Consider the following 16624-nt stretch of genomic DNA (forward strand, 5'->3'; position numbering starts at 1 on the left):
TTCATAAGATGAACTTAATTATCCTGAACATAGTCAAAAGGAATTCGCAAATTATGTCATAGCTCGCGTTATAGTTCTACTGTTTAGATATATTCCTAGAGAAAAATTAGTTGAAAGTTGATAGTAGCAATTATGCGGACTAGGTCCGTAAACTGAGGATTGTCCTCATTGCTTCTTAGAAGGCTTATGTCCTTAATGCACCGCTCAGTGTGCTGAACCTCGAACGTTGTGTGTGGATGTTGCGAACATCTGACATACACGTTTTGATAACTACATGATAGTTCAGTTAAACGGTTTAGAGTTGAGGCACCAAAGACATTTTTGAAACGTCACGAAACATATGAGATGTTTTGAGGGCTGAAATTGGAATTTCAGGCTCGTGCCCACGTCAAGAGGTATAATACCTCCGACGATTTTCTTAGCCTGCAAACTAAGGGAGAAAAACTCAATTGTTGAGCTTGTGCTCAGATTGTCTGAGTACAACAATCACTTGAATCAAGTGGGAGTTGATCTTCCAGATAAGATAGTGATGTTTCTCCGAAGTCATTACCACCAAGCTGCTAGAGCTTCCTGATGAACTATAATATATCAGGGACATATATGATGATCCTTGAGATATTCGCGATGTTTGACACCACAAAAGTAGAAATCAAGAAGGAGCATCAATTGTTGATGGTTGGTGAAACCACTAGTTTCAAGAAGGGCAAGGGCAAGAAGGGATACTTCATGAAACGGCAATTCAGCTGCTGCTCTAGTGAAGAAACCCAAGGTTGAACCCAAACCCGAGACTAAGTGCTTCTGTAATAAGGGGAACAAACCACTGGAGCAGAATTACCCTAGATACTTGGTAGATGAGAAGGCTGGCAAGGTCGATAGAAGTATAGTGAATATACATTGTGTTGATGTGTACTTTACTAGTACTCCTAGTAGCACCAGGGTATTAGATACCGGTTCGGTTGCTAAGTGTTAGTAACTCGAAATAAAAGCTACAGAATAAACGGAGACTAGCTAAAGGTGAGATGACGATATGTGTTGGAAGTATTTCCAAGGTTGATCAAATATCGTACGCTCCCTCTACCATCGAGATTGGTGTTTGCGTTGAGCATAGACATGATTGGATTATGTCTATCGTGATACGGTTATTCATTTAAGGAGAATAATGGTTACTCTGTTTATTTGAATAATACCTTCAATGGTCTTACACCTAAAATGAATGGTTTATTGAATCTCGATCGTAGTGATACACATGTTCATGCCAAAAGATAGTAATGATAGTACCACTTACTTGTGGCACAGCCACGTAAGTCATATCGGTATAAAACACATGAAGAAGCTCCATGTTGATGGATCTTTGGACTCACTCATTTTTGAAAAGTTTGAGACATGCGAACCATGTCTATTGGTGTATATGCATGAAGAACCTCCATGCAAATGGACCGTTTGGACTCACTTGATCTTGAATCACTTGAGACATGCAAATCATACCACATGGGCAAGATGACTGAAAGCCTCGTTTTCAGTAAAATGGAACTAGCAAGCAACTTGTTGGAAGTAATACATTTTGATGTGTGCAATCCAATGAGTGCTGAGGCATGTAGTGGATATCGTTATGTTCTTACTTCACAGATGATTTGAGTAGATGTTGAGTATATTTACTTGATGAATCATGAGCCTGAATTATTGAAAGGTTCAAGTAATTTCAGGGTGAAGTTGAAAGATCATCGTGACAAGGGGATAAAATGTCTATGATATGATCATAGAGATGAATATCTGAATTACGAGTTTGGCACAGAATTAAGACATTGTGGAAATTGTTTCACAACTAATACAGCCTGGAACACCATAGTGTGATGGTGTGTCCGAACATCATAACTGCACCCTATTGGATATGATGCATACCATGATGTCTCTTATCGAATTACCACGATAGTTTATGGGTTAGGCATTAGAGACAACCACATTCACTTTAAATAGGGCACCACGTAATTCCGATGATATGACACCGTATGAACTGTGGTTTAGAGAAACCTAAGCTGTCATTTCTTAAAAAGTTTGGGGCCGGGACGCTTATGTGAAAAAGTTTCAGGCTGATAAGCTCGAACCCAAAGCGGATAAATGCATCTTCGTAGGACACCCGAAACAGTTGGGTATACCTCCTGTCTCCGATTCGAAAGCAATAAGGGATTGTTTCTAGAATCAGGTCCTTTCTCGAGGAAAAGTTTCTCTCGAAAGAATTGAGTGGGAGGATGGTGGAGACTTGATGAGGTTATTAAACCGTTACTTCAACTAGTGTATAGCAGGGCACAAAGAGTTGTTCCTGTGGCACCTACACCAATTGAAGTGGAAGCTTATGATATTGATCATGAGACTTCGGATCAAGTCACTCCCAAACCTCGTAGGATGACAAGGATGCGTACTATTTCAGAGTGGTACGTAACCCTGTCTTGGAAGTCATGTTGCTAGACAACAATGAACCTATGAGCTATGGAGAAGCGATGGTGGGCCTGGATTCCGATAAATGGCTTGAGGCCATATAATCCGAGAGAGGATCCATGTATGAAAACAAAGTGTAGACTTTGGAAGAACTACTTGATGGTCGTAAGGCTGTTGAGTGTAGATGGATTTTAAAAGGAAGACGGACAATGATGGTAAATGTCACCATTAAGAAAGCTCGACTTGTTGTTAAGATGTTTTCCGACAAGTTCAAGGAGTTGACTACGATGAGACTTTCTCACCCGTAGCGATGCTAAGAATCTGTTGGAATTATATTAGCAGTCACTGCATTGTTTATGAAATCTTGCAGATAGGATGTCAAAACATTGTTTCCTCGACGATTTTTCTTGAGGAAAGGTTGTATGTGATACAACCGGATGATTTTGTCAATCCTGAAAGATGCTAATAGGTATGCAAAGCTCCAACAATCCTTCTAAGGACTGGAGTGAGCATCTCGGAGTTGGAATGTACACTTTGATGATGATCAAAGATTTTGGGTTTATACAAAGTTTATGAGAAACTTGTATTTCCAAAGAAGTGAGTGGGAGCACTATAGAATTTCTGATGAGTATATGTTGTTGACACATTGTTGATCAGAAATGATGTAGAATTTCTGGAAAGCATATAGGGTTATTTGGAAAGTGTTTTTCAATGGAAAGCCTAGATTAAGCTACTTGAGCATTGAGCATCAAGATCTATAAGGATAGATCAAAACGCTTAATAGTACTTTCAAAATGAGCACATACCATGACATGATCTTGAAGGTGTTCAAGATGGATCAGTCAAAGAAGGAGTTCTTGCCTGAGTTGTAAGGTATGAAGTTAAGACTTAAAGCTCGACCACGGCAGAATAGAGAGAAAGGACGAAGGTCGTCCCCTATGCTTAAGACATAGGCTCTACAGTATGCTGTGCTGTGTACCGCACCTGAAGTGTGCCTTGCCATGAGTCAGTCAAGGGGTACAAGAGCGATCCAAGAATGGATCACAGGACAGCGGTCAAAGTTATCCTTAGTAACTAGCGGACTAAGGAATTTTTCTCGATTATGGAGGTGGTAAAAGAGTTCGTCGTAAAGGGTTACGTCGATGCAAGCTTAACACCTATCCGGATAGCTCTGAGTAGAGATGCCGGATACGGATAATGGAGCAACAATTTAGAATAGCTCCAAGTAGAACAGTTATTTGGATTAGCTCCAAATAGAACGTGGTAGCTACATCTAGGAGATGACATAGAGGTTTGTAAAGCACACACGGATCTGAAAGAGTCAGACCCGTTGACTAAAACCTCTCTCACAAGCAACATGATCAAACCTAGAACTCATTGAGTGTTAATCACATAGTGATGTGAACTAGAATACTGACTCTAGTAAACTCTTGGGTGTTAGTCACATGGCGATGTGACCTGTGAATGTTAATCACATGGCGATGTGAACTAGATTATTGACTCTAGTGCAAGTGGGAGACTGTTGGAAATATGCCCTAGAGGCAATAATAAATTGGTTATTATTATATTTCCTTGTTCATGATAATCGTTTATTATCCATGCTATAATTGTATTGATAGGAAACTCAGATACATGTGTGGATACATAGACAACACCATGTCCCTAGTGAGCCTCTAGTTGACTAGCTCGTTGATCAATAGATGGTTATGGTTTCCTAACCATGGACATTGGATGTCGTTGATAACGGGATCACATCATTAGGAGAATGATGTGATGGACAAGACCCAATCCTAAGCCTAGCACAAGATCATGTAGTTCGTATGCTAAAGCTTTTCTAATGTCAAGTATCATTTCCTTAGACCATGAGATTGTGCAACTCCCGGATACCGTAGGAATGCTTTGGGTGTACCAAACGTCACAACGTAACTGGGTGGCTATAAAGGTACACTACGGGTATCTCCGAAAGTGTCTGTTGGGTTGGCACGAATCGAGACTGGGATTTGTCACTCCGTGTAAGCGGAGAGGTATCTCTGGGCCCACTCGGTAGGACATCATCATATGCGCAATGTGACCAAGGAGTTGATCATGGGATGATGTGTTACGGAACGAGTAAAGAGACTTGCCGGTAATGAGATTGAACAAGGTATAGGTATACCGACGATCGAATCTCGGGCAAGTACAATACCGCTAGACAAAGGGAATTGTATACGGGATTGATTAAGTCCTTGACATAGTGGTTCATCCGATGAGATCATCGTGGAACATGTGGGAGCCATCATGGGTATCCAGATCCCGCTGTTGGTTATTGACCGGAGAACGTCTCGGTCATGTCTGCATGTCTCCCGAACCCGTAGGGTCTACACACTTAAGGTTCGGTGACGCTAGGGTTGTAGAGATATTAGTATGCGGTAACCCGAATGTTGTTCGGAGTCCCGGATGAGATCCCGGACGTCACGAGGAGTTCCGGAATGGTCCGGAGGTAAAGAATTATATATAGGAAGTGCTATTTCGGCCATCGGGACAAGTTTCGGGGTCACCGGTATTGTACCGGGACCACCGGAAGGGTCTCGGGGGTCCACCGGGTGGGGCCACCTGCCCCGGGGGGCCACATGGGCTGTAGGGGGTGTGCCTTGGCCTATATGGGCCAAGGGCACCAGCCCCTAGAGGCCCATGCGCCAAGAGAGAAAAAAGGGGAGAGTCCTACAAGGGGAAGGCACCTCCAAGGTGCCTTGGGGAGGATGGACTCCTCCCCACCCTTGGCCGCACCCTTCCTTGGAGGAAGGGGCAAGGGCTGCGCCTCCCCCTCTCCCTTGGCCCTATATATAGTGGGGAAAAAGGAGGAGCAAACCAACCTAAGGCCTGGCGCCTCCCTCTCCCTCCCGTGACACATCTACCTCCTCCCGCAGCGCTTAGCGAAGCCCTGTTGGAATCCCGCTACTTCCACCACACCGTCGTACTGCTGGATCTCCATCAACCTCTCCCTCCTCCTTGCTGGATCAAGGCATGGGAGACGTCTCCCTTCCGTACGTGTGTTGAACGCGGAGGTGCCGTCCGTTCGGCGCTAGGATCATCGGTGATTTGGATCACGACGAGTACGACTCCATCAACCCCGTTCTCTTGAACGCTTCCGCGCGCGATCTACAAGGGTATGTAGATCCACTCTTCCCTCGTTGCTAGATGACTCCATAGATAGATCTTGGTGACACGTAGGAAAATTTTGAATTTATGCTACGTTCCCCAACACAATCTTGGTACTACAAGTTCAAAACCAAAACCATGCATGATGAGAAATCTCAGGATGCTCCCAATTAATATAAATCATCCATTTTTCACCATCCAATGGACAGTTCATATAACGAATATTAAGATCCCATCAAAGACTAAAAAAATTTAACTTCACACTTCTTTTGAGGGCTGGGGGCAATGCCCCCCCCCCCTCCCGGATAGTATGTGGTGGGTGACCACACTGACCATATTTGGATTGTTTTTGACGATGAACTAATCGGACCAGCCTTCTTTGAAGTAGCCTCCTTGAGCGATCACCAGCGGCTTCAATGAGCTGTTACCTAGTATATATGTTTTCCACAGCATAGTCACGTCTTTGGCATACCAGTCAATGACGATCGAGGCTCCGGTGCGGTGCATTTGCCACCGACCTCATTTCCTGCACATTTTGAAGAAAATTTGTCATCTCTAACTGAAATTCCATCTTGGGTTACGGTACCAAGAGAAATGGAGAAGACACTAGGAGAACATACCGAGCTCCCACCCATAGATTTCGTAGCCCTTTCTGGCGGTGTAACGGATGAGCCATGTTGCATTGGTCATTCTCAATCTCCTCCCGTAAACTTGTCCGCCAGAGGGCCACAACCACTGAGAGCGTTCAACTCGAACACAATCTTGGTGCTGCAAGTTCAGAACCAAAACCGTTCATGAAAGAGATCTTAGGGTGTTCCCAATTAATATAACCGCCCATTTTGCGCCATCTAATGACAGTTCATATAACCAATATTAAGATCCCATCCAAGACCTCCAAAAAAATTGACCTCACACTTCTTTCCAGGGCAAGGGCAATGCACCCCCCATACACATAGCATAACCACTGTTTTTCTTGGCTCCGCCCTCCTTCCATCAGAATGTGACTGCTCCATAGCATGCGAATTGTGGTGGTGGGCTATATGGTTGCTGCTTGTCGGGGCTAAAAAAGGTTCGCTTTGAACAATCACGACTATCCAACAACCGGATACCAAAGAAAAAGGTAACGATATGTTTTCTTTGAACAAAAGAGGGATTGTGTCATCTCATCTCATTGACCAGCAATCTCTACTCTGGTGTGGCCAACAAATATTAATGTGCCAACTACTTGGTGTGTGACAAACCTCATGTGGCTTCAAATTCAATAGACCAACCTCTCATGTCTTCAAATATCAATGTACCATCTACTTGGTGTGACCAACCTTTTGTAGCTTCGAGATATGCCATATCTACTTGGAATGATAAAAATTTTGTAATCATTTAATACATATAAATGTACTAGGGATACGTACAACCTTTGTAGCATCAAGATGTATGAAATTGACTCGGTATGGTCAACAACTTGTAGCTTCTAGATAAACCTAGTTTACTTGGTATGGATTGTAGATCCAATATCAAAAGACAAAGGCTAGGGCTCACAAATATTTCCTATTTGATCTCCTGACTATTATAGAATTATTGCTTAACTGATTGTGTGACTACGAGAGCAGTTGTACCTCCAACATACCTGTGATCGAACACAAGGTTTGACGTCATGTGCATCCATTCAAACATATTATTCTTGTAGTAGGAGAGGACATTGCTGTTAACAGTGAGGCGAACGTGGTGAATCCCTGCTCCTAAGCTCCATGGATCTATTCTTCACTAGGTGTTATGTTAGTGAGTGAGTGTGTTTATGTAAATTATACTTTGTGTTTCTTAACAAATTAAAAAAAATAGTAACGTTCTTGAGGAGATGATCATGAATTCGATTTGCATTCTTTCCAAGGATGAGAGCGCAAATTGTGAAGTTCTCCAGATGGCCTCAACAGACCAGTCATGTTTGTGCCACGAGTCGGAAAAGGCTCTCTCTTTCTCTAACGCCCTTGACGTCTTTGATCTTCCCACAGCATATCTCAATCTCTACCCAATCAAAATCTTCCTACATTGAACCACTAGAATAAAGTTGCCCCATTGCCACACAAGGGGTTTTAGCTACTAAGAGTAGTAATTGGTGATTGTTGTTGGTGTTGAATTTGTTAATTCACAGAACAATAAGCGTTTGCATATGTAATAACTTATGTATGGTCTGTGGTGTGTTTGTGTATAAAGGTTGTCTATGTTGTGAGTAATTTGATAGACCCTAATGTCGTGAATTCATCTCCAGGTGGGTCATCGGCTATGAAAGTGGTTGCGCAAGTGTGGGGAATTCACATGTCAGATGGGCATGATGGTAGTGAATGAAGGAGACCATGAGGTGGGAAATAGTTTTGGAACGGCATTCCTGAAAACAAAAGTATAACGTTGTCAAGGGTCATGAACTCAATTTTCGTTCTATCCAAGGATTATAGCGCAAACTGTGAGGTTCTCGGGTTGGCCCCAACAGACCGTTCGTGCTCGTGCCACGGTCGGAAAAGGCCCTCTCTTTGTGCAACGCCCTCGACGTCGTTGATCGCTTTGTTCCGTCTTGCCGCGCCCCGACGCCATTCCTTGCCTCGATCCCAAGCTTCGGACAATCCCGGTCGGCGCTGCTGCTATATAGCGTCGCTCATGTCGTCCGCGCCGACGGTGGAGGCGCTGGGGAGGCAGCCGGACGTGCCCGGGACGGCGGCGGCGGCGGAGGCGATGGCCAAGGAGAAGAAGGACGGGGTGGTGAAGGAGGTGATACGGCTCGAGAGGGAGTCCGTCATCCCCATCCTCAAGCCCAAACTCGTCATGAAGCTCTCCTACCTCATCGGTATCGCCTCCCTCGCCCCGTTGATCCGGCCGTCTCCGCTTCTTTCTTTTCGGTTTCATTTCGTCTGATCGTCCGTTGGGCCTAGAGGCGTCGCATTTCTTTAAACTGGGAGACGAGTCCGGTGTTTCTCTGAATGAATGTCTTGTGCAGTTCTAATTAATTGGGCTGCACGGCTGGGCAATCCCTGACAGTTAGGGTTGAGAGTGCATGGTGGCTGGTTCGCCAATTCAATCTCACTCATTCATTAGTTTATTACTATTAGACAGGAAGTACTTACCAATGGATCAGATATCAGATCTTTCCATTATTTTCTGAATCAGCTAATATGGGGTATTTGTGTGTGCACTGCAAAATATCAGTTAATTAGTCAATAAGTGTTTGTTAGTACATGGAAATAATTAGACATCCAATGTATAGTTTCTGATAGTTTAGAAGTGGACTGTTTTATGTGCTTCCCACTTTTTCTTCGACAAAACCCAAAAGGTTGGCCTATCTTTTCCTTTTTACTGTTCTTGGGAGTTTTGATTGTTTTCAGGTCTTATATGTCAGTTGGTCATCTAAGCTTTTGATTGAACCAGGATGTATTGTGGTTCTGTAATCTCTTTTGCAATCTAATATGACCCACTGAGTGCCACTTACAATCATTTGCGCAGATCTCTGACTCGTACGTTCATGAGTTGGAATTGCATTTCAGTTACCGGCTGGACGTAGAGGCCATAAACATTACCCTAAAATTGAAGGATTGGATTCTTAAAACAGTTCTACATTCCAGTAACGCACGCATGTGCCTGATTTATTTTCCTCTTCAGAGCAAGATAAAGACCGTGCCGAGTTTATGAAGCTATGCAGGAGGGTGGAGTACACTGTACGTGCTTGGTATCTCCTGCAATTTGAGGATCTAATGGTAGGCATGTTCAAATATTACCTTCCTTTACCATTCCGTAACTGTCTCCGAGTTGGTAAAGTCTCTTGCAGCTGAATATTTTGTTCTGTGGTTCAGCAACTATACGCCCTATTCGATCCTGTTTCTGGTGAGAAGAGTTTGGAGCAGCAGAGCCTGACACGTGATGAAACTGAAACCCTTGAACTCAATTTCTTAACGTACCTTTTTCAGGTTGGATCACAACCCGTACCTTCCGATCCTAAATAAATGTGATTTGCCACATTTTATCTGGCCAATAACCAAAATTCCCTCTGTTCCATATATGTCCGTGGTCTTAACTAGATAATGGACAAGAGCAACTTCAAGTTGTTGTCTGATGAAGAGAATGAAGTAGCTCATTCTGGTCAGTATCTTCTGAACCTACCGATCAAGGTTGACGAATCGAAGGTCAGAAGCTACTTAGTCCCAAATCAGAATCAGAACAATTGCGCCCATAGATAGTGACTGATTCATGAACAATTACAGGTCGACAAAACGCTGTTGAGCAGGTACTTTAAAGAGCACCCACATGATAACCTACCAGCATTTGCCGATAAGGTAACTTTAATGGGCACGTGCTGTATATTTACTTTCAAGAAAAAAGCAACCATTTTATTCTGGTGGTTTCGTTAACAGTTCCGTTTAATATCCATACCTCACCGACATGTACAAGTTTGATTTGATGTTAAAAGCATTTCCCCAGTTCTGTATAACTATTCTTGTATCGGAGTGCTGATCTCATCAACCATACATTGTAGTATATTGTCTTCCGGCGAGGCATTGGAATCGACCAAACTACCGATTACTTCTTTATGGAGAAAGTTGATGTGATCATATCTCGAGCCTGGAGATTCTTGTTAAGAGTCACAATGTATGATAGCTTGATCCAGAATCAGCATGTTTTTTCCTTCTAAGCTGGACTTATCATTTAATATGACAATTCTATTTTAAATAGGATTGAGAAATTGTTCTCTAGGAAGCGACAATTGAAGCCAAAGAAAGACACAAAGAAGACTGACGAAGTCAATGACGAAGAGCCAGCAGACCTCTTTGTTGAGCGCATACGCCTTGAAAAAATGGAGCTGAGGTAGAAGATTAGGACTCTCCTTGACAGTAAAAAATTTAGACTAAAGTTGAACTCTCGATATCAATTGAGTGTTTCTCCTTTTTACGGCAGCATAAGGAATCTACTAAGAAAGATGACAATTCAGGAGCCTACATTTGAAAGGATAATCGTGGTATATAGGTAATTCTCTCTGAACATCCTTCCCTTATACGCTTAAAAATGAAGCAATATCTTATCTTCAGTGTTGACATATTTATGCAATTGCTTATTGTGCCGTGACCGTAATATCACAGGAGGGCTAGCAAAGAAACTAAGAAAGATCGAGGAATATTTGTAAAGCATTTCAAGAATATTCCAATGGCTGACATGGAGTTAGTTCTGGTAATATGATTTACCATATAAGCCATTCATATGTGTTTGTGTGTTCTTCACATATTTATTCTGGTAGGTTCTATACTTATTTCCTCTCTGACATATCTGGCACCATTATATATATGTTGTAGCCAGAGAAGAAGAACCCTAGTCTAACACCAATGGATTGGGTCTTGTTCCTTATTTCCGCGGTGCTTGGTTTGGTATGTCTCTGGTGCTTTAGATACCAAACATTCTACTGAGTTTCTCTTGATGACCATATCAATTGCCTTTTCTTTTCAGGTCACTCTAGTAGGTTCTCTAGAAATGCCAAAGGCTGACATATGGGTCGTGACAGCCATAGTTTCTGGTTTGGTTGGATACTGTGCGAAGATCTACTTTACGTAAGAGATCTAAACTTACTTTTTATTTTACCAATGTGGTGAATTTCTGGGCTGATATGTGACAAATTTGTCTTTCGTCAAATAGATTTCAGGCAAACATGGTGACTTACCAAAATTTAATCACAAAATCGATGTATGACAAGCAGCTTGACAGTGGGAAAGGAACACTTCTACACTTATGCGACGATGTGATCCAGCAAGAAGTATTAATCGATCCCCGAACACATCTCTTTGTTGTGTGTAAAATGTCTTGTTTGTGGCGCTGACATATCGCAAACTCCTCGACAGGTTAAAGAGGTTATTGTTTCTTATTACATTCTGATGGAGCAAGGAAAAGCAACTATACAGGTAAGTGTGTCTACATGATGCTAATTCCTATGTCCTATTTCATTCATATACAGTTTTCCCCAGTTTCCTCCTTTGACGCCAATGTTCTTGAGAATCTTCTGATGTACTCAGTGGATATTATCCTGACGCAGCCTAATTTTCTTATAGATGCATTCTCTGTTTCATCTGATTTAGACTTGCAGAAACTAAGTTACCTGAATATCTCAGTTAGTCAACATCGCTTATTTTTTTATTGTGTACATTCTTTTTTTTCATCAATATGGGAGACATCACACAACAAGCTACTGAATGTCTCACATCTGATTAAGATGCATATGTTTAGAGTACAAGTGTTCTTATCAAGGAAAATATCACCTTGTAGGACCACGCTATATGTTTTTCCCCTGATTATATATCATCTATGCAGATTTTGCACATAGATGACATGCCCTTTGTGCTTTTGACATATGAATTAGCCGATCTTTGCAGGATCTTGATTCACGTTGCGAACAGCTCATCAAGGAAGAGTTTGGCGTGGAGTGCAATTTCGACGTTGTTGATGCTGTGAAGAAGCTTGAAAAGCTTGGAATTGTGTCCCGGGTAAGATTGCCAAAAGCTACTCTACAGAAACTTCAAAGTTCGAAGTTCCTGATTCTTTCAATAAACTTCTCTACCAGGACTCAATCGGGAGGATCGTGTGCGTTCCGTTGAAGCGTGCAAATGAGATCATAGGAACTACGACCGAGGAAATGGTGATGCGTGCCCAGCAAGCACCGGCTGGTTCGTAGGCTCTGCGCCTCTGCAGAGTAGCAGAGAGAGTGACATCTTCTCCGAAGAATATCGCAGGCACATTCCATGAATCCAGAGAGACAGTTTCTCTTAAAGTAATTTCCTCATGTACCATAAATAATCTTGAATGTTGCATCATCTTATTCTTTCATTTCATGGTCATTTTTTTGTAATATATGAGTGATCGCTGTGAGATTTCATTTTGTTTTTCTGTATAAGAGTTGAATAAACAATTTGTACATGAAGATCTGAAGTATTTGTATTGCAATGCTTGATGTATGATGTATCTATTCTACATTAGTTAATTTTGGCATAATATATGATTGAACAATCAAAGATGTAAGTAGGATGTCAAGAGGATGGAGGGATGTAGGCGACTAAATTTTTAATATAATGAGCATACAAGGAAGCAATTCAGGAGTATTTTTTTAGCAAATTTAGGGACGCGGATAAATTAAGTTCTCTAAATATACAACTAGGGATTGCCACCTTATAATATATGAGCATACAAGCAAGCAATAGGTATTCTGCAACCTTCGCTCTTGGGACTAACCTGATTTCAAACTTAACGATCACATTAATCTCTTGATTGCTCGTCATCAATACCAAAATCTACTTAAGGGCCTAAAAGTACATTCGGTGATATTAAAGAATACATACATCACAGTTACTAAATTGAGTGAAAATGCGCCAGTGATTTGTGCATACATAGTTAATTCCGATCTGGAACAAGGAGATGCATTTGGCTGCACAGTACCACTACAGACGACACGTTTCCCTCGACGGGAACAAGTGAAACCTTATTCCTAGCACAGATCAAATGACAATACAAATCATGGCGCGTCACTAACCATGACTTGCTTTATTTACACAAGCATCATACACACCGAGGATAACAAGCTGAGCTTTAAGACTGCGATAATGGTTTCAAGCACCTTATCACTGGTTTCCGTACTTGGGTCCATCCAGACCCCTCTTGTCCTTGTCATCCCACCCTCTCACCCAAGGCTGGCCAGGCGCTGACCGGGTCTCTGGGGAAGAGTGCTTGCTCAGGTTATCCGTCACCTTCGACTTAATGGCAGCAAATACCTGTTTGGGCACAATTCGTTTAGTATAGAAGCAATGGAAATATTAGAGGGGCAGAAGAAGAGTTATTTGTGGTATGACATACAGGATTAGAGTTTACAGTCTCTGGCGGTTGCTCTTGACCAGTAAGCCATTTCCACAAGTCTGGGTTCTCCTGAAGAATCAAACAGTTATAGAATTAGAACGAAAATCTACACAAACAATATACAGGAAGCGAAGTGATCCCTTAATGACCATGGGAGTTCGCAACCGCATTTTTTTTTTTGCAAGTGTATGGAAATAAAGAAATATCTCTTCTGGTTTTGATGCTATTGATATTCTTCATTCGCGAATGATGGCAAGAAGCAATAACACTTGTAAGCAGCATCTAACAAGATAACTTAGACAGCAGTCTAAAAAAAAGTAAGACAACAGATATAACAAAGTGTGAATGTGTCTCTGCTACCTACCATCATAACAAGAGTAAGACATTAATTGTCAAAAAAACAAGAATAGGACATTTTGGCAGGCGCATGCTTCAGAAGAAAATCATGACTTGTTAGTAATGTGTCAAATAAGCAGCTCAGTCCAATAGTCAATACTACTTTATCCTAAGAGTTATTCTGATCATCATAGAAGCCACATCCAGATTTATAATCATTAAGGTACCAATTGTCGTGTGTGTGTTTGGGGGGGGGGGGGGGGGGGGGCTTAAGGATTTGAGGACCGTAGGTCTGTAATACGGAAGAAGCTCAGCAAGCAGTGTACTAGGCTTCAGGGATTATTATTAAAGCAGCAGAGATAGCAAGCAGCTGTCATAATGTATAGAGGTAGCACTAATGACCAACTGGTTAGAAACATAATCTACACACTAGAGAGTTCTGAAAGAAAATTATATATGAGCTGGAAAGGAAAAATTACTGTACCATCTGGAAGAATATCTTACGGTTCTACAAACTACAATTGCCCCAAGATTCTAATGTCAACTCTAACTGTGATCACCAAATATCTAAAGGGGATATGAACAATACACTACAAAAACTTGGTTTAAAAAAACCTTGATGGGGGTGAAATTGGTACTTCCTCCACCGCAATTCACATGGCGCCCTTGCTTTTTGTGATTTAGCATTGACCATCAATTAGACGAATAATATATGAGTAATGTGCCATAAAAATTATACCATTGGAAACTTTTTTTTGTATGAATTAAACGGTACAGGTTTTTGTGGAACATAATATATGTTTCACTGGTCAAATTGATGGTCAAAGTTGAACACTGGAATGTGCGGACGCCATGTATGGAGGGACTATCTGATTATGCTGATCAAGAAACTAAATCATGCAGACAGACTGGACAGATACCACACCAACTAGATATTTTGTGAAGCAACTAGGAACACTTTGTTCACATTCAGCTGGTAATTCTACATATTGTTACCATAAGGGATGGACAAGTCTAACACAGCTGGGTTATGCAGTACTTTACAACAAAATCAGATAACACTACAGAGGAACAACATTGTTAATATGCATGTGCTTTTGAGAATGATTGGCTGTAACACAGGTAAAATCTCGACACTAAACCCTGAACATGAGATGTAATAGAAGTGTTTGTCTATTCAATTTTTGCAAACTGACCGAGGGACATCAAACTACATCTGATACTTGCAGCATGACTCACATCACACTGAACATTCCCACTGACATTTTTTACCAGTACATATCATATAAGCTGGTGGGGTGGTTCCTGACCAATTTAACTGGGTCAAGCGTGACACAAACAGGCTGAAGTGATGAATCCAGGACAAAGAAACATTATGCTATTACCATCACACTGGAGAAAGATTATTCAGAAACCAAGAATATCCCTACTAGCTGATTTTTTTTTAAGTCTGAAGTATGTTACAGCAAACCATAGTAACACAGAAAAGCAATTGGGTGACGAGCTAGTTCAGTAAAGGGGGAGGGGCAGGAAAGCTCACGAGGTCGAGGATCTGGAGCAGGGAGCGGATGTTGGCCTCGTCCATGGAGCGGACGTGCTGCTCCACCCAGGTCCCGAGCACCAGGTCCAGCTCCAGGAAGCCCCTCTGCTTGCTCCTGTACATCAGACTGCACGCACGCACGCACGCAGGTATACGAGGACGTGCGCGGCCCCTCGATCAGCAAACGTACTTGGTCGCCCAGAGGCTGAATATTCGAGGGAACGATCGGATAGGAGGGCACCTGTTGACTAGGCGGCGGCGGCTCTCGTCGTTGGAGAGGTCGATGGCGGTGCCGGCGGTGTTCTGCTGGGTGGAGGCGGTGACGGAGAGGAGGCGGCTGGAGGCCGCGGGGAGGAGGGTGCGCAAGGAAGCTGGAGAGGGGAGGGCGCGGCGGAGCTGGAGCGCCCGGCGGAGGAGCGTGGCCGCCATGGCAGCCGCGGGGGAGGGGAGGGAGGGGAGGGAGGGGCGTGGCTGGCTGGTGGGCCGTGTCGCCTCTTCACAAGTCGGGCTGGGTTGGTGACTTTGGGTTCGTGATGGCGCGCGGTGCGGCGTGGCGGCCTCCTGGGCCAGACGACGACAAAGCCAGGCGTTGCGGTGCGGCAACGGGGCCACGTCGACACCCATACGGTTCCAGCGCCGTGGGGCGGCAACGAGGTCATCGCTCACAAAAAAAGAAAAACCAGCGCACGAGCGCGGCATCGAGGCTTAGGGCATCGCCAACATCGTACCTTTTTTTTATCAAAGAGATCACATCTATTATAGAGATTTACCGGAAGTACAAAAACATCTTGAACATAATAAAAATTATATCAAGTTTCATGGACCACCGAACGACCATTGCCGCTGCGAGAACGAACCGCCGACGGGCCGCTGTCGCCGCTCCCATACTGAAGCCTGCCTGACCTTGTCGGTGACAGTTGAGAAGTATTCGTGCGCATGCCTCTAAGAACCAGCGCCCCAAGGCCGCAGTCGTCGTCGTTGAATCCTTGATCGATTTGAAGAATTTGACATCAAATATCGCCGTTTCGTACGCGCGGCGAGAAATCCTAACCTCGCCGCCCCGAGGAGCTGGCAGGAATCTACGATGAAACTCCGTCTAGTCTGTCCCAGCGAACGAACTTGAGGAGGATTGGAGCCCAGAAGACTGACTCAAATAAGAAGCACCGCCATCCATCCAAACCCCGCCCCTGCGAGAACTAAAACCCTACCTATCTACTAGCGGAGACGAGGCACCAGAAATCCCCTCCCCACCACCGGCTGCTGGGGTGGTAGGTGGAGGGGAGGCAAATTCATATGCTCACCAGCGAAGATCAA

At 43.2% G+C, this 16624-nt stretch overlaps 2 protein-coding genes across 2 annotated transcripts; one reads left to right on the plus strand and one right to left on the minus strand.

The window, feature by feature from the left end:
- Positions 1-8050: 8050 nt before the first annotated feature.
- Positions 8051-12538, plus strand: LOC125511017 (uncharacterized). Its single transcript, XM_048676303.2, has 15 exons — positions 8051-8404; positions 9214-9308; positions 9405-9518; positions 9630-9734; positions 9813-9884; positions 10085-10197; positions 10282-10413; positions 10504-10572; positions 10686-10773; positions 10896-10967; positions 11047-11147; positions 11233-11350; positions 11436-11495; positions 11964-12074; positions 12152-12538. The coding sequence occupies exons 1-15, from the start codon at positions 8218-8220 to the stop codon at positions 12260-12262; spliced, it is 1548 nt and encodes a 515-aa protein (XP_048532260.1). The 5' UTR covers positions 8051-8217; the 3' UTR covers positions 12263-12538.
- Positions 12539-12908: 370 nt separating this feature from the next.
- On the minus strand, positions 12909-15814 carry SDHAF2 (succinate dehydrogenase assembly factor). The gene is made up of 4 exons (XM_048676305.2): positions 15552-15814; positions 15311-15437; positions 13435-13503; positions 12909-13352 (listed from the first exon to the last, which is right to left on the minus strand). Exons 1-4 carry the CDS (start codon positions 15737-15739, stop codon positions 13203-13205), a joined length of 534 nt encoding a protein of 177 aa, XP_048532262.1. The 5' UTR covers positions 15740-15814; the 3' UTR covers positions 12909-13202.
- Positions 15815-16624: the final 810 nt, after the last annotated feature.

Source organism: Triticum urartu, chromosome 5A (genome assembly GCF_056163025.1).
Source record: "Triticum urartu cultivar PI428250 chromosome 5A, HENAU_Tu73, whole genome shotgun sequence".
Taxonomy (NCBI): Eukaryota; Viridiplantae; Streptophyta; class Magnoliopsida; order Poales; family Poaceae; genus Triticum; species Triticum urartu.